The 22,195-nt window shown below is 43.5% G+C and overlaps 2 protein-coding genes across 2 annotated transcripts in view; one reads left to right on the forward strand and one right to left on the reverse strand.

The window, feature by feature from the left end:
* Pdcd5 (programmed cell death 5) overlaps window positions 1-5,239 on the forward strand; it is a 13,201-nt gene extending 7,962 nt beyond the window's left edge. Inside the window, exons 2-6 of the mRNA XM_010641033.2 lie at window positions 926-963; window positions 2,926-2,987; window positions 3,859-3,950; window positions 4,757-4,828; window positions 5,119-5,239. Coding sequence (XP_010639335.1) covers window positions 926-963; window positions 2,926-2,987; window positions 3,859-3,950; window positions 4,757-4,828; window positions 5,119-5,166 — 312 coding nt within the window. The 3' untranslated portion in view covers window positions 5,167-5,239. The remainder of the gene's footprint in view (window positions 1-925; window positions 964-2,925; window positions 2,988-3,858; window positions 3,951-4,756; window positions 4,829-5,118) is intronic.
* Window positions 5,240-7,498: 2,259 nt separating this feature from the next.
* Window positions 7,499-22,195, reverse strand: part of Ankrd27 (ankyrin repeat domain 27) — a 51,933-nt gene continuing 37,236 nt past the window's right edge. The window contains 10 exon segments of the mRNA XM_019210131.2: window positions 7,499-9,213; window positions 9,215-9,247; window positions 9,627-9,699; window positions 9,889-9,967; window positions 10,681-10,792; window positions 11,669-11,830; window positions 12,972-13,091; window positions 13,817-14,014; window positions 19,084-19,206; window positions 21,799-21,843. Of these exon segments, the coding sequence (XP_019065676.2) occupies window positions 9,007-9,213; window positions 9,215-9,247; window positions 9,627-9,699; window positions 9,889-9,967; window positions 10,681-10,792; window positions 11,669-11,830; window positions 12,972-13,091; window positions 13,817-14,014; window positions 19,084-19,206; window positions 21,799-21,843 (1,152 nt within the window). The 3' untranslated portion in view covers window positions 7,499-9,006.

The raw sequence follows: 22,195 nt of genomic DNA on the forward strand, positions 1-22,195 counted from the left end.
GCGCCGCGTGGGTCCGGGCGGGCGCAGGGCACTTACGGAGCCCTGGGTCAGGCGTTCTGCTGCCTGCCTGCCCTACCGGCCGCACCCCTAGGCCACATCTCGGAGCTGGCCGCCCGCGTATAGAGTGGAGCTGCTCTGACTCGAGCAGGCAGCATTCATCTTAGGGTCTTCTGAGTTTCAAGTGCTGTGGACACCGCGCGGACAGCGGAGCCTCCGCCCCGACGGAGTTTACTGTGGGTTGGGGGTCCAGAAGTAAACAGGATCTTCACCGATTACTCGGGTAACGTCTGTACGGCCGAGGGAGGGGAGCAGTCTCGAAGGAAGCACCGTTTGGAAATCGGGCACATTTTATTTTCCGAAAGCCATTCTTCCATGTAAATGCGGTTTCGTGGTACAGGGATTCTCCTTCCACAGGTTTTTTGTTTGCGTGATTGTTTGCAGTGCTGGGAATTGTGCCCAGAGCCTTCCGCGTACTAAACAAGTGCTCCATTAAACTACATCCCTAGTCCCCCAGTGTAGTTTGTAGTCCCAGAGTTTCTGTGAAGTTGTGACTTTTAGAAATTCACCGAAACATTTTTAAGTGTGGGGTAGGGGTGTGGTGGAGCGCTTGTCTAGAGTGCATGAGACCCTGGGTTTAATCACCAGCACTGTCAAGAAAAAGCAGCTGGGCGTGGTGGTGCAGATCTGTAATCCCAGCATTCTAGGAGGCTGAGACAGGAGGATCTCCCAAGTTGAGCCCAGCCTGAGCGACTTAGACCCTGTCTCAGAATAATAAAAAGGGCTGGGAATGTAACAGCACAGTAGGGGGGCATAAACCCATTACTACTTCAGGAATCTATATTAGAAAATATAGTCCTATCCCCCCCCCCGTGAAATTATACTATTTAAAAGGTTTTTTTGGTTTTTGTTTTGTTTTTTTCTCCAGGATCCTAATGATGCAGCACAACAGGAAGCAAAGCACAGGTATGGACTGGGAATCTGAACCTTTTGAAGGGCAGTTTCATCAATTAGATTTTTAATTTTTTTTCCTCTTTAAGAATTTTAACAGATGTGCAAATCTTAAGGGGTTTTTTGGCATAGTGATCTTCCCCTGAGTTATCAGAGTATTTTCGTTTTTTAATTAAATAAATGCGTGGAGCTCCACTTAGCTCCTTGAATTGCAGTTACTGGTTAATGTTTCTCTCTGTGTGATTGCCTTAAAATAAGCAAAATAATGGAACTACTGTAGGGCTTTTGTGAGAGTTACACGGGTGCGGTACTCACAGTAAGTGTTCCACGGATAGTAACATACTTTTCTTGTTATATACATGGCAGAGCACCCCACACCCAGTGGCAGGTTTACTGAATGAGTATCTAATTATTATGTCTTTTAAATTTGTGGTTAAAAAAATAACAAAATTTACTGTCACAACTGTGTTTTAAGTGTGCTGTTCAGTAGTGTTCACTCGGTTCATGTCATTGTTTGCCAGCTCTTAAGTTTTATTTTGCAAAACTGAAGCTACATCTGTTGACCAGCTGCCCATCTCTCCCTCCCCTCATGCTGTCCTTTAAGTCCATTCATTCCATTGAGTACCTGCTTTGTGTCAGGCATTGTTCTGGGTCTACAGAAATATGCTAGGCAGAGCAGGTTCGGGAGGGTGATGTGAGCACCTGGAGCACAGCTACAAAGACAGTAAAACTACCTACCTTTCATTGATTCTACAAGGTGCATTTTCTTAATTTAAAACCAGAAATTGGGATGCATTTATAATCAATTGTTCGTATCCTGGATCCTTCCAGAGAAGGCTTGCTTTAGCCCCTGCCATCTCTTGAGCAGATTTTGAATCTGAAATCTTTTAAAATTAAGTTCTTTGCTTGAGATTTTCCTCTGCCTCCTCCCAGGTAGTGTGATTCAGACAGCAATGCTGCAAAACTAAATTAGCTGCAAGTTCAAATTCTCAGAGAAACTTTTTGTCTTTTTTCTTCCTCCAGATGCATGCAAGCCTCCCAGCTGTTCCTTTCTTGTTTTTTGTTTACCTTGTGCTGTTTCTCTTTTTGATATATATCCCAGCTTTGACTGGGGTCTCTTAATCCCCAGTCTTTGGGTTATTTTCAACCTCAGACATAAAACTATGGGGCATCTTAGATTTGTTCAATACAGCAGCATTTCATTTGTTCGTGGCTGAGCTGAAGTACTCAGATTCTGTAAGGAAATGGACTTTAGTTCCATGTTTTAATTCCATGAGCCCTAATGGCTCCTAAGCTGGGATGGATCTTGGGCACAACCCACTCCAGCACTCCCTCTAATGCAATCCAAGCATCTCCACTATTGTTTGTTTCGTATTACTAAGTTATTACCTAACAGGCTTCATTTGAGAAAGGAAAAAAAATCTACTTTTAAAAAGCTTGAAAACACTACCCTATGAACGTATACTAGTTTCCCACTTGGATAAACAGGGTAGTTATCCAGTTAGAATGTAATTCCCCTTCCACATCCAACAAGTAGAACTGAGAATCTTTAAACATTGGATCTGGTTCTACCAGGGTGACTATCATCTTTGTCTCTAACATTAGCCTCCCCGGACTCAGGTTCACCGCTGAGGAAATTACACGATGAATTCCTTGGTCCTTCTAATTGCCTGAAATCCCACTACAAATGTCTGGGACATAACACACTAGGTACTTAATTAAAGTTGGTAGTGGCAGTTGAACTGAATCTCTAACATAATGACAAAAACACAAGGTTTCCTGCCACAGCGTCTGGTAGGTTTTCACCCGTGTCTTATGAAGCTGGCTCTTTTAACAGCAGAAGCACCTGATGCAGCACAGTCTGTGTACCACAGGCGTCTCTTAAGAAACATCTGAATGAGTTACATTTTTGTGTGTGTGTAGTAGGCATGCTGACAGCTTAGATCTAATTTTGCTTCGCCTATGTTTTTGTTGTAGAGATGCAGAAATGAGAAACAATGTCTTAGCCCAAGTTCTGGATCAATCAGCCCGGGCCAGGTGTAAGCATCTTCAAATTCCTCTAAGTTATTTCCATAAAACTGGCTTGAGTTGGTTGAATGGGAAAAATGTAGTTATTGCCATCTGTAGATTAAATATTTGTTTAACCTAACAGCACTTGAGATATACATTATCTGTAAGAAATTTGGAGTTTATAAACCTGGAGAAGTATGTGTTTAAATCATTAAAATTGCCAGCTTAATTCTCTTCTTACCAAAATATTCTCCTAGGATAAAATTTATAGGGAACCACTCTTAAAGGAGAGTCACTGTGTGCTGGTACTTGACATGTAGATGGGGACTTGGGGATTGATTATATTCTTGAGTTTAGTGTTCAGAGTTTTCCATTTTAAAAAGCAAAAAGCGTAGAAGAAAAATATTAAAATGAGCCAGTCAGCATGAACTAGTAACTTGAAGCCCATTTGAGAAGATGCACTGTGGATAAAGTATTTTTAGAAAGCAATCATGTATTTTAGGAAACAGGGAAGTATGGGGTTTAAAACCTGAGGACCCAAGTTTAATTGGCCACTTCTGTGTGACCACCTGACACTGAGATGGCTGAATTTTCGTTTTCTGTTCGTAAGAAGGGTGGTAGTACCATCCGCCCTACCTGTTACGCTGGTTGAGAGGTGCAAACAAACAAGCTTGGGGGGCCAGGGATTTAGCTCAGTGGTTCTGCCATCTGCTTCGCAATGGCAAGGTCCCGAGTTCGAAAAGAAAAAAAAAAAAAAAAAAACCTCAAGGGCAAGGTCCCGAGTTCGAAAAGAAAAAAAAAAAAAAAAACACCAAGCTTGAGAAGTGCTTTGAAAATGGCAGTGTAAGCACATTTAGTTTTGTTATCTTTTTGCACATGTATTTTTTTCTTTCTTTTTAGTAAGTAACTTAGCACTCGTAAAGCCTGAAAAAACAAAAGCAGTAGAGAATTACCTTATACAGATGGCAAAGTATGGACAGCTAAGTGGGAAGGTAAGCTTGGACTGCCCTGAAGGAACTTTATTGTTACCTACTTTTTACCAGAACATGGCTTCACCTGGTCAAATTCATGTCTGATTACAGAATGGTTGACAGGAGAAAAAGTTACAATGTACCATAAATTCTAAAAGATAATTGCCTTTCCTAAAATACTGTTCTGTCCTGGCAATGCTGTGAGACCTTGTTAGTGTCTCTCTGACCCCATGACTGCAGTATTAGGGTTGGATAGCTTAAATTTGTTTGTGCACTGGAAACAAAGATTTTATCAGTAGTACCAATTAAAATTCTACCAGTGTAGTAGAAATTAGGCTCGCAAATGAGGCGAATCCTTTTGTTACTATGTGTGTAATGCTGTTAGGGGTGTAGTATTCTCACAAGCTCACCCTTTAACATCACACAGGCCCCATCTGTCCTGCAGAAACCCTGCTTCCTACTGAGTCCCTCACACTAAAAACCCTTGCACTGGGAGAGACAACCATTTGACCTTTTGAGGGTGACATCTCTACTGAGGTAGTGTTTAAGCATCTCACAGGCAGAGGTGGTATCTACCCATATCATCTAATATAGTGACAGCTGTGGTTTTCAATGTCTGCTAGTGGTGGTAGAGGTTAGAAGCGATGTAATAGATATTCCCCCCTCCTCAAATGAGAAAGGGCAATGTCAGTTTTATTTGGAACTTACACCAGTAGTTCGAACCTCCTCCCCTACCTCTTTCCCACACCCTAGAAAGACTTAGAAAATGATTCATTTTGCCAAGACATACTGTTTGCTTAAAAACTTTGTTCTTTCTGGTATTCTAGGTCTCAGAACAAGGTTTAATAGAAATCCTTGAAAAAGTAAGCCAACAAACAGAAAAGAAAACAACAGTGAAAGTAAGTTTCCCCAAATGCCTGTGGCAGAAGAAAAGGTTGCTGTTTTGAATGTTAAGTGTTGACTGTATATTTACGGCTGTGTATCAGGACAGCTTCCAGCCCAGTTTCATGCTGTCACATGAAGTTTGGGGAGAAAGGCTGAATGCATTGCGGGGTGTAATAAAGTTTTTGCCCTCCAACTATTCCATTCTGCTCACCAAGTTGTTCTAAAAACATAGTCTTCATTGAATAGGTAGAGTCTGAGTTTGCTGTGTTAAACATGTGGTGACCCTCATTTCATCTCCCCCTAGTTCAACAGAAGAAAAGTAATGGACTCTGACGAAGATGATGATTACTGAACTAAAAATGTTTAGGGACTGACTTAATGGAACAGTTCTAGGACAGAAATTAAAATCTGTTTAAATGTTTACTTTGTTTTATCTATATGTCTTTAAAAAATAAACTTGTTATGCAAAATAAAGTTTGTTTTGGTGTCATCGCCAAGTGACCAAAAGATTTGCATTTAAAATTGTTTTCCCTTTCTACCAATAACTTTTAAACACGTGTAGCAGTCTGAATTTGTATGTCCTTTGCAGGTGTGACATTTTCTTAGGTAACAGGAAACATCATAAAGAAAAACAGAAGCTTTCATATTTAATAGAAGAAAATTCCTAGCTTTGGTTTCTCCCATAACCTGTTTTTGAAAGGCACTGAGATTAAGTCATCTAGTAAGTTATCTCTCCCATCCTAAATATAACTAGTGTGATACTTCCATTGATAAAATAATGAGGGGAAACTGGTAGTAACATTCAGTGGTAAACACATTTGTGAGAGAAATGTCTTCTAATGATTACAATCCAGCTAATGACAGTTCCGCAGTTACACATTCTGGTAGAAAAGTTCTGGGTTCTTCAGTGATGGAAGTGCAGGGGACTTAAGGCAAAAGTTGTCTCATTGGGCTTTCCTTCCACCAGGTTATGAAAAACTCTGCTCACACATTTAAATCATAAACAGCTACCAACTAAGCTGTTTGTTGTTATAAGCTTTTAAATGTTTAGTCCTATGAAACTCAGCTCAGGAGTAATTCCATAACAATAAGATGAATAGGCTCAGTAGCAGAGAAGTGATGGGCATGTGGTTTGTAATTCCAGTCTCTGCTTTGGTCAGCTCAGCTCACATTTGTTTAAAACTCCTGAGTTTTTACTGTATTTCAAATCTGTCAGCATGGTCAGTGAAGGAAGTCAGTGGAGGGACTGGGAGTGCCATGTAGCCCAGTGCAGACAGAGCACTTGCTTCACGTGTGGGAGGCTCTGGGTTCCACCCAGCGCCAGTGTCAACATTCGCGAATAAACCAATGAATGATTATAACCATTAAGAACAGCAGTTTCTTTTTTAAGAAATAAGACTCAAAAGAACAAAATTTGTTCAGGGATTTTGATAAAAAAAAATCCCAATTACAGGTAAATTTTGCTTTTGGCTTTATTTACATAAAAATGCTAGGACATTAGGGCCAGGGATTTAGCTCAGTTAGTTCTTCACCTGCCTTGCAAGCACAAGGTCCAGACGTTCAATCATCAGTACCAAAAAATAATTTTTTAAAAATGCTAGGCCATTAGACAATTCTCAGCAGGTTTTCTTGCATGGTTTCTCTTGGCAACTTAGCAAGATCCTGCCTCAAAAGTTTTTAGAAAGGGCTGGGGATATAGCTTAGTTGTAGAAAGCTTGCCTAGCATGTGTGAGGACCCTAAGCTCAAACAACATATGGCAAAAAGGAAAAACCAAAAAGTATTCTGATGCCAGCTACTAACATGTTTCAGAATTAGACTTCTTTCAAAGGTACTTGAGAATGAAAAGGACAGAGGATTCTGAAGGCAACAAAAGGTAGGGAATCTCCAGGGATGGTAATTCTACAAAGTTCCTAATGCAGTGGCTGCCAATACTTTGAATTCAAACCTGTTTTTATACAAAAATAGAAATTTGAGCATTATCAATTTTTGAACTATCAAATCTAGTTTTTCAAGTAGGGAAAGCAACTGAAAAAACAAGAAGTTTAAAAATAATCAAAACAGTCCCTTGAGATGCCTCTCACTACTGTAAGCAGAGTAGCTCAAGAGGAAGCGTTCCCCAAAGATGGGCAGTCCTGTTCGGGACCCTTGTGTATCTAGACGAGGGGCACTCAAGCTTGAAAAGAGCCAGTTCAGTGCCGCTGCCTAGCAGGCCTTGACCTTTGCTGAGATCTCAAGAAAATGAGTCCTTTAATTTTCAGACCCTGTTTCCTCGTGAGGAGTTCTCTCCAGTGCGATGGGCACACATTGACAGTATTTTCAAAATTATATTGAGCCAACCAAACAATCAGGTAATATCAGATGTCTGTATTTCCACCCTCAGAATATCCTGAAAAAGTGTATAGGACGTAGTTCCTTAGTTAAGATGATACAGAACTACAACAACTTAAGTCAGTAAGTTCATTTTGTTTAAAAGCAGGAAAACAGCTCAGTGTGGTGGTGCACACCTGTAACCCCATCACTCTGGAAGGCTGAGGCAGGAGGATTGAAAGTTCAAGCCCAGCCTGGCAACTTAGTGACTTAACAGGACCTTGTGTTGAAGTATTTAAAACAGGCTGGGGATGTAGCTCAGTATGAAGGCCCTGGATTCAATCCCCAGTACTGCAAATTAATAAAACGAGAAAAAGAAATTAGAACAAAGAAAAAGAAATAAAGCAACAGTGCTTACTTTGTATTAAGAAGCTGTATTACAGTTACCCTTATAGTTTTAAAAGAAAGTAAACCCCTCAAATTATTTTGTGCCCTCAGCACTATAAAGCCAATGGCAAGATTTACCCATAATTGGGATTTTTTTCAAAATCCATGAACAAAACTTTATAACAATCTTGTTTCTTTAAAAGATCTTCACACATCATCCCCATCCACCTACTAGGGACCGTTTTTTCACACACAGCAGTTCACAGCAGACAGAAGCCGTTCTCCATGAGAAAACATTAAAGCATACCATGACACACTCAAGAATCATAAAGTTTACTGTGTCTTTTCCATCGTTTGGCACATACCCAAGGCACATTAGAAAATTAGAAATCATAAATTATTTTGTAGAAAAATAACGAATCCCTCCCTTCTATACGTACACAAGTATTTCCAAGAACGTGCACAAAACCATTTCCCTATTACAAAGTTATTTGAAAATGTACCAAGGATTGTAGCTCTAGGCCAGTAACATAAAAAAATAACAGTATAATCTATAGAAATTTATAAAACGTAATACACGGCAAAAAATTCTAACTTAAATATTGACCTGGTTTGTGCTGTAAGTTTTGAATTTGAATCAAAAGACTAAGGAAAGATGTGCCAAACCTACTCTCTAGTAACCATCCAGTCATCAGGCATGACCTTTAAGAGGTTCTTTTTTAATTTTATTTTATTGTTTTGGTGGTGCAGGGGATCAAACCCAGGGCCTTACTTGTCCTAGGCAAGTACTCTGCTGCTGACCACTGTCCTCTGCCCTTGAGGGAGGAGGTGCTTACCGGAAAGGTACATTTCTGGGAACACTGCTCTAGGTGCATACATGCAGTGGCCACATGTCTGTCGGAAGAAAAACTATACCCAGCTTTCTCCATACGCACAGCGTAGGGCAGCTCTTCCATGTACTCACTAAGATGAACATCAGAATGGCACTTAGGCATCTTTTTGTTCAAGTGCTACTTTGCAAAGGAACATTTTCTGGGTTCCACTTGTCTTCGTTTCAATGTGACATTTTCTGCCTGGCCTCCATAGTACCATGAAACCTAAGTTGCTTCTCTTCAACTTATCCCAGATGAAAGGATTCTCTTGGCCTATGGTTTGCTAATTTATCACAGAGATGAGCACCTCGCAGAAGATCAGAATCTGACAGTGAACCCTCTGCCTGTAGCCAGGAAATTCTAATACTTAGAAACACACACCTCAGATGAAGGAGCTGGACACTTACCAAATTTCTGTCCATTCCTTTTCAAGTGTATTCATTAGCTTTGAAGAAGAGATGGTGAAAAGTTTTTGTTGCATTCACTTTTAGCCACAGAAAAGCTTCTGGGAACCTTCTGAAGACAGAGTCACTAAACCAGTTATTTAAAGTATACTTAGGTGCAAGCTGTATTCATGCTGAGTGTCACCTGGCATGCTCACCTGCTGGCAGCAAACTTAACCCCATTACTGTTGAGGCTGGGAGATAGTAGCCTCCTGGAAGGGGGTTAGGCTGCCAGCAGTCTCTGGGTCCTTGGCCATGAGCACGTTGCCAACCGTGTGCCTGCGGAGCATTTGCCGGTTCCCAGGGGCCAACTGCTGCCCTCTGGGCCTCTCCTTGGGCAGGTCATTGCTTCCCTCATCAGCTGTCCGCAGTCTGCTCTGCTCTGGCAGGTGACTGGTTCTGTCTGCCTCTTTGCCTCTCTGGCTGAAGAGAAGGTACAATTCAGTTTGTCTGCACAATGCTGTAAACACCACCATGTCCACAGCAGCCACCTTCGAGGCTATTCTACAGGCCAATTCCAGCATCCATGTGCTGTGGTGTGACGGGTGTATTACACGTGTCACACACACAGTGCCTTGTTTTCATAGCTCTTCAGAAACCAAACCAAAACATGATTTCTATGAAAGTGACTAATTTTGATATCATATTTAACGTCTGATGGCTTTGGTTGGAGACCTATTCCTTAGCAAGAAACCCTACTAATGAAGAAAACTACCAAGACAAAAATGTGCTTACCAGGAATTACTTTTGAAAAAGGCAAGCTTTTAAAAATATGCTTATAAGCCAGGGTTTAATAACTCACCTCATGCAAACAACCTTGTGTAAAATTAGGGACACTTCTACCTCTTGCTATAATCTCCCTTGAAGTCCTTCCCCTGAAACCCAAAATAAACGAAATATTAACCTCAAATAAGTATTTGGGATTTGGGTTGAAACACTGGTTGGTCACAAGGTGGCAGCACTGGGTGACGCTCATACGGTAGATTAAAAGCTGCACAATGCAGCTTCCGTTTCAAGTAAACTGCATGGTCAAAAGCACAAAACCAACTTGAATTTATACTCACTTAAATGGGCCAACTGAGTGAACAAAGTAAAACTGTCTTGTAAAAGGCTCATCTGGTAGATCATACATTTTTGAGTTCCCTGTAAATGAAAGGATAAATATTTGAAATCTTAAAATGGATTAAAGATTGTTTTAAAATTGAAGCCTAGAAACAAACTTCCCATTTTCTTTAGTTTAACAAATACAGAAAATTAAGCATTAAATTTGCTTAAAGGAACAGCAGATACCTCTTATGTGACTCCCTGAAAGACAAAACAATAAATCCTTAATACTCAGCCATTTATGGTATGGCAGCCTCAGGGTCATCCAGATAGGTGAGTGGGTTATGGACATTACTGCACTGCAGTTACGCACTGCATAAGGTGATTTTAAAAGAGTAGAACAAGGACCTTTTTTAATTTTCAGAAAAGAAAATACTGGGACTGGGATTTAACTCAGTGATTCTGCCACCTGCCTCGCAAGTGCAAGGTCTTGAGTTTGATCCCCAGTGCCAAAAAAAGAAAAAAGACTTAAGTCCCTCAGCTATTTGGCTACTGCTGTTCTAATTACCATCAACCTGACTGCACCTGCCCAACAGCAGAGTGAGCACTTGCCTGGCTTATGACATGGCCCTGGGTTCAATCCCCAGCACTACCAAAAACAAACTGAAAAATCAGAATGTCACATACATTTCTGTGGTTCCTGTATCCCTCCCAGATGTAACTACTATTACATTTCACATTCACAAAACCAGTAGCTACTCAATAATTTCCAAATAAACCCAAGTGAAGAACTGAAGACTGTACATGCTTACACTTTTTCCTGATCTTGACAGTCACATACTCCTTGTGGTCTGTTTCAGCAGCATCATCTAATGAGGCAACACAACTTGGTACCACTTCAAGCAACTCCATTATTTTTGAATTCTACAATTTAAAAGGGAAAATACAACACAAATTTTTGTATTTTCTTAGCAAATAATTACTTGTTTGTGTCAGTACTAGTGTGGCTGGACCAAAACAAAAGCTCAGAAGTAATTACAAACAAAATTGTGTGGCCATAAAGCCCTCTGGTAGAAACATCCTTGTATTTACAGCCTGGTGATGCCCTCTCGGGGCTGTGGATGTAATTGCTCCATGTAGTTGGGATGGCAATGGTAGGACCGCCAAAACTAAGTACTCAATAAAACAGTCATCATTTGACAAAGTCTTCAGACTAAAATATTTCAATTCTGTTGAAAGGTCACTGAAAATTAAAAATCAGTAGGCCTATGATTAAGCTGGATTTATGGTGACCTCAACATCCCACGTGGGTCATTTAATACCCTTACTAGCTGTCCATTCTGAATAGAAAATTAGATAAAGGTTCACCATGAAGACAAGAAAAGAGCTACTTCTCCCAAAAGACAAGGATGTCTCACCTTGTCCACAACAAACATCCACTGCACTAGAGAGAGTGAAACTACAATCACGCCTCTCCTCCCAGAACTTGAGGAGTTTGAAATCCACAAATGCTTCGAGCTACAGGGACCGGCAGAACCAGAGTGGAGTCGTAACTCCCTACTCCCCTCGAGCACCATGTGTGAGGTGAGGGTGCCACACAAGGGGGCACCTACGCCCAGGCCTTGGAATGTCAGTCCTGAAAGGATGGTTCCTGGCTCCCTGAGTGACAGGAGAAAGTGTCGGCTACACCAGCAGGGCCCTGCACTAACGGGCTCTTGAGCGGAGCTCCAAAGGTCGCTGTGGCTGTGGCTGTGGCTGTGGGGAATCTTGTTCCCCAGCTGTCTGGCTCTCCCTGCTCACCTGTTCTGCACAGTCGATAGCTGTGCGCTGCTGCTTGTTCAGGATGTGCACCGATGCCCCGTGAAGCAAAAGCAGCTCCACTACGAAGACGTGCTTTTCTGTCACGGCCTCATGCAGGGCTGTGTTTCCCTTATTGTTAGAAGCATTAATGGAGGCCCCGTGCTAGAAAGAGAAACCACACACAAAAGGGACGTGGAAAAATGCTAATCAGAATCTAGGTGGTGGGTATATGGATATTTACGATGAAATTCTCTCAACATTTCCATTATCTCTGAAATTTCTCTGAAAATCTTGGTGAAAGTAACACTGAGAAAACAGATCAATGTGACAAGGATGTTTACTGCAGCATTTATCATTATAGCAGAAAAACCAGAAATCACTTAAATGTACAGATCAGTAACAGTTCAGAAAAAGTGGCAATGCCTCTAATCCCAGATACGGGGAGGCTGAAGCAGGAGAATCATATGGTCAAGTGTAGTCCAGACAACTTAGCAATACCATGTCTCAGAAAAATTTAAAAAGGGTATGGGATATGGCTCAGTGATAGAATGCCCCAGATTCAATCCCCAGTATCGCCAAAACCTTTTTATTTTTGGTACCGGGGATCGAACTCAGGACCTTTAACTTGCAAGGCAAGGCAGTGGAACCACTGAGCTAAATCCCCGGCCCCCAGAAACTTTTTAAGAGCCACTATGGTACATCCAGACTTACTTGACCATTAAAAATCAAGACTGGGGTCTGGGAATTTAGCTCAGTGGTAGTAGCGCCTGGCAAGCACAAGATCCTGAGTTCAATCCCCGGTACCAAACAAAACCAAACAAAAAAATCAAGACTTTAATAAACAGTTTTCTACACGAAAATGGAAAAGAAAGCATTTAGTGATCTAAACCACACACATTTTTTTGTTTTTTGGGTTTTTGTTTTTTTTTTTTTGTTTTTTTTTTTGAGACAGGGTCACACTATGTAGTTCAAGCTGGCCTTGAAACACACACATTTTTTAAAATCCACCAAAATGAGTTCCTCTGAGCAGGAAAGTTATGGACAAGCCAGGTTTTCCTGCTGCTCTAGACGCTGCTCTGCCTCAGCAGCATGTAACCACCTGCAAGAGGGGAGAGGAATGCAGAGAACCAAGGCCACCTGACTCACGCCGCGTTAGCACCTCAGCTCAGCAGTGGGAAGTCAGGCCAGGCCCAGACCTTCAGAAAAACAGCTGAAGTCCGCAGTGCTGCGGTCCTGACACAGCACGGACGCGGAGGCCTTGTCCGCCCACCCAGCAGAATGGCAACTGAGGAGGGGCCCTGACCTGCAACAGCAGCGCTGCGACCTCGTGATGGCCCCCAGAGCAGGCGTATATGAGAGGTGTGTTCCCACGTACGTCCTTTTTATTGGGTTTTGTGTTAGAACCCAGCAGGTACTTCACCACCTAGGCCGAGAAGAGAAATTTTCAACCTTAATCAAAATTTACAAGAAGAAATCCCCTAACTTGGAATTCTGACTCTTCTCTAAGCTTATGGAGGCTTTTCGGACACGGCTGACTCTCCGGAGGAAGGACAACCACGGAAGCGGGAGGGACATTTGCTCCGAGGGTCTCTGTGCCAGGCAGCCTGCTAGGCACTAGTGTTTCCACCTGATCTTTAGCTCTTCCCTGTGGACTGGGGTTACAACTCCAATCGGACAGATTACGGAGCCCGTGCTGGAAGCACTCTATGAGGAATTCAGGGGAGAGGTGGACCATGTCTTTAAAAAGCTTACAGTGGAACTGAGAAAGGAAAATGAAAAAATACACTCAGATAATGTTCCCCAAAACCACAGGATTAATCCTTCCCAAATTCTCTCTTTACCCACCCCGAGAAGGCCACGCCTTTATGAAGTCCTGAACTGCTTGGCTCAGGTGAGGTAAACCAACACCTGCGCACAGGAGTCAGCTCAGAATGACGCTGCTGGGTCCCCCACATGTAAATGGCAATGGAGCGGGGCTGGCTGTGCCCAAGGGAGGACCAGCATCCTGCGCTCTGCTACAGAGTGGTCCACAGGCAGAAGAAAGGAACCTTCCCGCGACCCTGAGCCCTGGGCCTCTGTGCAATTCCACCCAGTGAGTTCAGTCAAAATCAGGCACCTGCTATGCCACCTAAGAGACAGAGCCCATACCTGGAAGTGGCCCTTCTGGCAGGCCAGGTGGAGGGGCATGGCTTGGTTTGTGTTCCTGGCACTCGGGTTGGCACCGTGCTTCAATAGGAGGGGGACGAGATCCTCACGACCATGCAGAGCAGCGATGTGCAATGGGGAGGAGCCGTCCTGGTTGGTCACGTTCACCCCCAGCCCACTGGCAGGAATCTTTGCCAGCTTCTGGTGCACGCGAAGATAAAAGAGAAATGCTCCTGACGTTCAAGAAATCAGGCCGAAGAAACAGAAACCATCTATCTGCCCCCTGTCCCCACTTCTATGCAAAATCTGGGATGACAGTGGGATCCAGAATCACATAGCCCTAGGTGAATCCCTGTTATGACATTTAACGCAATTGCAATAAAAAGCTCTTGCTCTTAAGTTTTCTAGGCTATATCTGACTTTTCTCATGTAAATGAGCAAAAAAGTTTTTTTTTTTTTTTTTTTTTTTTTTTTTTTTTTTTTTTTTTTTTTGCACCAGGGATCAAACTTGGGTCCTTGTGCTTGTGAGGCAGGTGGCAGAACCACGGAGCTAAATTCCCAGTCCTCAACTTCTATTTTTAATAAAGCAAGCCTTCTAAAAGGATGCCCTATTACAACAGGCAAATCAACAAGGAAAGTCTGGTGGGATGGGGCAACTGGCTGGCCACACAGGACACATCAGACCTTTCTCGTGCCAAACACACAAATCAAAAGCCACCACAGACAGATAGAAGTTACAACTGGAAAGCTTGCTTTATTTATTTAAACAGAGTATTACAACGTAGTTTAGACTGGTCTTGAATTCATTATGTAGCCTAGGTTGGCCTCAAACTCATGGTGATCCTCCTGCCTCAGCTTCCTGAGTGCTGAGATAAGAGGCAAGTGCCACCATGCCAAGCTATACAACTATAAAGCCTCTTAACCAGGTGTGGGTGCACATCTGTAATCCCAGCACTCGGGAGGCTGAGGCAGAAGAATCACAAATTCAAGGCCAGCCTAAGATACACAACAAATTCAAGTCTAATCTAGACTACATATTGAGACCTTATGTTAAAAAAAAGAAAAAAAAAAAAAAGAAAGAAAGAAAAAGATCTTTCCTGGGGTAAAGATTCCTTAGAGAAGATGCAAAAACTAAAAGTTCAAGGGCCGGGGATTTGGCTCAATGGTTCCGCTGCCTGCTTTGCAAGTGCAAGGGCCTGAGTTTGATCCTCTGTACCAAAAAAAAAAAAAAAATTCATAATCTGGACTTGATACAAACTTTAAATGTTTGCTCTCTGAAAAACATGGTAAGATGATGAGAGCTGCACAATGGGAAAAAATGTTTGCAAGAAAAGTTTTTTAAATCTAAAATCTCATACAGATCAAGAAAATAATCTATCTTAAAAAATAGGCACAAATGTGAAGAGACCCTTCCACACAAAAGACACGTGAATGAATGGTCACTGAGAACCTAGGTTCTCAGTGAAAGGCAGAGTCAGAAACAACAGCACTGAAGGGTAAGGGAACAGAGCAGCAGCCTACAGGGACAGGCGGGCGGGAAAGCAGTCTTACGAGACAGAGAGAGGACACGGGGCTTACAAGGCTGTGCACACCTTTGTCTGACCTCATGAAACTTCTCCTTATTTATCTCCATTCTTCTCCTTCATTTGTATCGTGAAACCACCTTATCATTCACAGTGGTTTCTCAATTAGCCATACTGAAAAGGATGATAAGCAATGAAAACTAACTGGTTTACTGGCCTATCACTAAATAACAAACATTAAATTGTATGCTCAATTTAAAGCTGAATTTTGGGGTGTGGATTTAGCTCAGTGGTTCCACCACCTACCTCACAAGCACAAGGTCCTGAGTTTGATCCCCGCCACCCCTCCCAAAAGCTGAATTTTACTATAAGTAAATCATACCTCAAAAATCAAATGAAGAAAATCTGTACATAATTTTAGGTCACAAAATGAAAGACCCCCTAATATTTTTAAAGAGGACATAAGTGGAAGTGCACCCCTCATTTCCACCAGTTCCTGGCCATCATGAGCCACCAGCCAGGCAGACTGACACACCTGTACAGTCAGCACCTGCACCTGCACCAGAATGGCTCCAATTAAAAAGGCAAGAGCTGCCAGGGCCTTAGCCCAGTGCTCCCACCACCTGCCATGCAAGCACAAGGTCCTGAGTTCGATCCCAGGTACCAAACAAACAAACCTTAAAAAAAAAGGTGCTGAACCAGATGTGGAACAACTAGAACTCTCACACTCTGCTGGTGGAAATGAAAAGAGCTTCAATCATTTTGGAAAAAGTTATTAGTGGTTTCTTTTCGGGATGCTCAAAATCTATGCAAATATTTCAAAATCTAAAACATGGAGGCACTTCTGGTCCCAAGCACTTTAGGTAAGTGATATCAACTTGCTCTTTATGATTCCACTTCTACATAAAATTCTAGAAAATGCAAACTAATCTACAGAGATGGGTGCCTGGGATAGGGAAACAGGGAGGAACGGACTGCAAAGCATCAGGTGGAAACTTCAGGAGAGACACGGGACTCCACCCGGACTGTGTGACAATCTGCACATCTCTAACAGTTCAATGTCTATAAACACTACATGGGTATATTTTATTGCATTTAAGTCACACCTCAAGAAAGAGCTTTTGGTTTCTTTTTCGTTTTCTGAGATAGGGTCTCATTGTGATACCCAGGCTGGCTTTGAACTCAATCCTCCTGCCTCAGCCGCCCAAGTGCTGGATTACAGGGGTAAACCACCATACTACCTTCAATAAACAACGTTTTAAAAAATAAATTCGAAACACACCACTGGGCTAGAAGAGGATGAGGGCTCGGGTGCGGATTTTAACAATTTCAGACATGAAGCAATTTAGTGTTATGTCTTTGTCTTTGAGAAATTACAAAATAGGAAAGGATAGGAGGTTTTAAAAGAACAGGGAGTGTAAGACTTTATCCAATCTACCAATATTTTTACGTGGAATTCCATTTCTTGCTACAACTCGTGAGCTGTGAGGTGGGGAAGCACAGCAGGTAGGTAAACAACAAAAAGTAGCAGGGACACAGTGCGTGCTTCTGGCCACCCACAGGCACAGGCACTGACTTGCTGGCCCTCAGGCTCCCCTGGAACAGCATCTACCTGTCAATCCCTGTTTCTCACAGCAGCTGCCTGAGGAAATCAGTCTTTGAACCACATACACCCAGCAACCTGGGGACAGATTGAAAGTTGCACATCCTCAGTGGCCAGCTTAGCCTCAAATGAAAAGCTGTAGGTGGATGAAACCTGTAGTTTTCAGCATTCTTAGCGTAGCCCCAGAGCTCTTTTGTTTTGTTTCTATTTTTTTGAAACTGTCTTAATAAGAAAGTGTAACCTCACAACACAAAGGATAACACCACTATTTTGTGAAGGCAAGTTAATTTTCTTAGAAGGCGATGTATGTATCTCTAGTTTGTACACATGAGTACATACAATGCACACACCACCATTCACAAGTGTTCAAAAGGTAGGGCATCTGTGCTGTAGATCACAGAATGCTGAAAAAAATCCGAGACCAAGGTACTTGGAGAGATGGGCCATGTTCACTGATAACTCCACATCACAGAGATGTTACAGTGGACCCTTAATTTACAAACTCAATTTGTTCACAAGGGCTGGTTGTCACTCAAGAGGCTCAGGCTCTCTACACAGCCTGCAAAGTCTCTCTCCTGCATAATTTTAGGCCATACTTTCTTCTGAGAAGATCTCGGTGTCCTTAGAGAGACAATGGCCCAGGATTTCTCAATTAACCCCACACAGGAAAGGATGCTGTAAGGTTTCTTCCAGAACTCTTGAAGGGTTAAATCTGTGTCTAAGACCATCTGGAAGCACAGGCAGCTGGCATTCGGGTTGTGACTCAAGACTTTGGTCATAAGTTAAAACTAAACTCCTGGTCATAACCCAAGTTGTTCTGTGCCAGGCCAGTTGTAACTAAGGGTTCACTGTATTTCTCCCCAAACTGATCTACAGATTTAATGTAATTCCTATCAAAATTCCAAGTTGTTTTTGTTTTTTTATAAGTATATGTATATGCAAGCTTATAAAATGTAGATGGAAAGGCTCAGGCCCTAGAAAAAGTATAACAATCCTTGCAGAGAAGAACAGGTCAGGGGTATGGGGATTTAGCTCAGTGGTTCCATCGCCTGCCTTGCAAGCCCAAGGACCCAAGTTTGATCCCCGGTACCAAAAAAAAAAAAAAAAAGAACAAACAACAGCTTAGAAGGACTCACTCTGCCCAGTATTAAGACTTACTATAGGGGAGGGGAGGAGGGGGTGAAGGGAGGGCATGGACAAGGGGAAAAAAATGAGAACCAAGACCTGTCATGTAAAGGTACAAGATCCCAATAATGAATGTAACTGTACTGTACACCTAAAATGTATCAATAAACTCAATGAGAGGAAAAAAAAAAGACTTACTATAGAGCCTCGGTAATGGAGACAGTGTGGTAGTAGTGAGAGACACAGATCGACGGAACAGAGAAGAGAACCCAGAAACAGACACACACAACTGAGTTGCAAAAGCCACACTATGGAGGTGTGGACATCCACAGGCAAGTACAACACTTCAACATAAATCTCACACCTTGTATAAAGTTAACGTGAAGCCAGGCACGGTGGTGCCCATCTGTATCTCCAGCACTCTGAGCTGAGTAGCTGTGAGGACAGGCACATTGGAATTAGTGGTTCCCAGGGGTCAGGCCGAGTGGGTGGGGGTGACAGGGAGAGGGAGAGGTGCGGTTAGAAAAGGACACGATGGTTCTTCATGTGCTGAGAAAACTGTTCCTGAATGTTACTGTGGATACGCAAACTAGTGCATGTACACAAGTATGACAAAACTATATGGAACTAAACACACAAATGAGCACAAGTCAAACAGAAAATCTCAATTAAGATCAGTGGATTACATTCACATCCTGGTTGTGATTTTCATACTGTAGTTTTGCAAGATGCTCACCTTGGGGGACACTGGGTTAAAGGTCCAAGGGATCTCTCTGTATTTGCACAGGGATCCCCAAGAAGGGCAAAACCGCAGAGCAAAGGCAGCAAAGGGAACCCCAACACGGACACCCTCAGGCACCTCGGCTCAAACTCCCGCTATGCTACTGGGGCCCAGAGTGCAGCAGGGAGCCTAAGTGGTGGGCACGTGCCGGCCCCTCACCTGCCAGAGCAGCAAACTTTCCTATGGGGAGAAAGAAGAAATTGCCTCCCCAAGCCCAACGGCAGAGGCAAAGCCAAACCTTTTGAGCTGGAGCGCATTTGGGGCACTGGCACAGGGGATGACAGAATTCAAGATCCACTGCGTTGACAGCATCCTCCACTTCATCCAGGTCCTCCTCTGTCCACTCCAAAAGGTAGCGCACCTAGTGTTGGAGAGCAAGGAGACACAGGAGCTGGAAGTTACCCTCAGCACCTTTATGGGCTACGGTGCCACACACACACCCGGAACTACACCCAGTGCGGGGCCTATTCTTCCTCCCTCGGCCACCAAAGCAATTTATAAATGGCTCCTGCTCCCACCACAGACTCACCTGTGCCCAGACCTTCCTAAATTCCTCTGTAAACAGTAACTGAAAGCCGGGCACTGTGGTGCACATCTGTAGAGGATGGAGAGGGATTTACCTCCCACATTTGTGGCTATCAGTTTCTCCTCTGTCTTACAAAGGGGCATGCGGGTGTTGCCTCAGGAAGGCTTTCCGGCCTGTCCTGGCACTGGCTGAGTGTGTCCCCTCACATTCATTCCCCAGCGGTATGCATCCCACACCAGAGGCAGCTCCAGAGCCTTTCCTCCTTACCTGCCAGACCATACGTACTAAGTGGCCACCAGCCCTTCCCAGAGCACACAACCAGCTGGGCAGTGAGAGCCGCTGCAGGCGCCTGGACTGCACACCAGTGTTCTGACGCCATCGCACTTTAGCCCACAGGGGAGCCCTGAAAACAACCCCAACTGGGGCAAATTTATGTTCCAGTAAAGACTGGTTTCTAGGATGTCGGATATCAGAGGATAAAGCATATAAATGCCTTTTAGGCCTGGTTCCAAGTGCTCTAAACCAGCACATTCCTGCAAGGAAGGACAGTTTCAGGAGCACCCCTACTGACTCCAACCTTCAGCACTCCGAGTCCCTTCCACATCCCTGATAATGAATGCTCCCCAAGGGGACACACACCTATGAAGGCATCTACCGGCCTAGGTGACACAGACCGTGGGCAGTTCCTCTTGGACAGAGGAGGGGAATGGGCAGGTGACCTGTGTATGGGGGTGGACAGCAATCAAAAATAAGGTCAGCCTGAGAACGACTCAGGGCACTGGCAGCTGCCCCCGTCCATCATCTGCCACAGTGCTGAGCACACACCCCTGGACATGGGACAGTCACCAGTACTTCTCCATTTAGGCTGTGTCCAGCTCACACCCCGGCACCCTCCTGTTTCCACAAAGAACGCTGGTGCTCCTGGGGCTGGTCTCAGCCTTAGCCAGGTGCTGACAGTTGTGTCCCCCCAGAGATTGTGTGTCACTTTCATAGATCCACAGGGGCCTCTGGGTGAAGACCAATAACTATGTTCAGATTCTGCATCCTAGAAGCAGTAAGAACAGTGGAAAATGATTTACTCTTAAGAGAGGAAACCATCCCTCTGTATGGAATTGGGCAACAATGAATTAACTGTGTTGTTAGGCAACTATGGGTTAACTGGGTAACTATGCTATTTGAGGAAGGCACTGAGTGACCATGAAAACTTCTGTAATTTGTCACCAAAGGAGCATAACAAGACTCAAAAAGTCCTGTCAGAACTCTGCCCCCAACGCATATACCTGTTGCTCTGCTTTGTGTAAATCCTGCTTGCTATATCCCTAGGGAAATGCCAATGAAATCAAGCCTCGTAAATATAAAAAGAGGCATACAAAGAACAAACTTCTATTCGGGGCTCTCAAGGCTGACAGGAGTCACTCGCTGAACCGCCAGCATTAAAGCCGATTCGCTCCTTCTATATGTGTCAGAGTGGTCTGTCTGGGAATCTCATGCAGTTTCCTGCTACACACAGAGCTTCTAAATGGGTAAGCACCTAATTTTACTACTCCATTAAAAGTGGCAGACTTTGGGCTGGGGATTTAGCTTAATGGTACCACTGCCTGCCTCACCAGTGCAAGGTCCTGAGTTTGATCCCAGGAACCAAAAGAAGAAAGTGGTACACACAGGCTGGCCACTGTGGGGCACACCTGTGATCCTAGATGTTTTTGAGGCTGAAGCAGGAGGACCACAAGTTCCACCCCAGCCTGGGCAACTTAAGTGACTTAGTGAGACCCTGCCTCAAAATAAAACATAAAAGTCTGGGGATGTAGGTTAGTGTAGAGGCCCTCGGCTTGCTCCCCAGTGAAACACACATGTCCTGTTCCTTGCAGGAAGCCAAAGGGAAGCCAGGGGAAACTGCCCTTAGGAATCTCCCAAAAGCTATCTCTGCTTTCCACCAAGTTCATCAAATGGAACCTGTCGCATGGCAGTGATGGTAGGACAGATGCCTTCCTGAAAGTCACAATGTCATCTTCAGCTGCCAGTCCAGAGCAGTCAGACCCCTGCTGTGACTCTCAAGAGCCCCAAGCCTCAGACCTCAACGTCTGCCCCAAGTCAGAACCACCTACAACTGCAGCTCCACTCAGGGCTCAGGGCTTGGCCTTGGTCTCTACCACCTCCTCCTCTCCCTGAGACTCTGCACTCTCTAGGCTGCTGGGCATGGTCTGGTCTTGCCCACATCTCTCCATCCCTAGAGCAGGAATGTTTTCATTCTGTGCCTCCATATTCGTTTGGAAAATACAACACTGCTGCCACCAAATGCCTACTACATGCACCGCCTCATCCAATGCAGAATGAGCAAAGAACCCAGAACCTGAGTCTGCAGACAGGAACACAAGTGTAGCTGTTTCAGATCGAGCGCTAGCTTAAAATACTCATCTAAACGCTCACCATCTCCAGGTCTCCATCGGCAACTGCTCTTAAGAGTTTTTCTACCTTAATAAAAGGAAAACAAGTGTCATCAAAGTGATTTTAATAATACAATAACAAGAAATAATATAAACATTCTGAGAACTTAGTAAGTAGCCTTTGTCTCCTGATGTGTTTTTTTTTTTAATTCATTAAGTTTATTGGCACATTTTAGGTATACAGTACAGTTACATTCATCACTGGGATCTTGTACCTTTACACGATGTATCTTGGCTCTTATTTTTTTCCCCACTCCCTTGCCCTCCCTTCAACCCCACTCCACCCCTCCCTATTTACAAAGACTTTATTTCCATTTTTTTCCTTTTCTCATATTATTTTCCTTTCCTTCCTATCCTTTCTCCTATCCTTCCTACCCTTC

Source organism: Fukomys damarensis, unplaced genomic scaffold (genome assembly GCF_012274545.1).
Source record: "Fukomys damarensis isolate Sample0158 unplaced genomic scaffold, DMR_v1.0_HiC HiC_scaffold_19, whole genome shotgun sequence".
Classification (NCBI taxonomy): domain Eukaryota; kingdom Metazoa; phylum Chordata; class Mammalia; order Rodentia; family Bathyergidae; genus Fukomys; species Fukomys damarensis.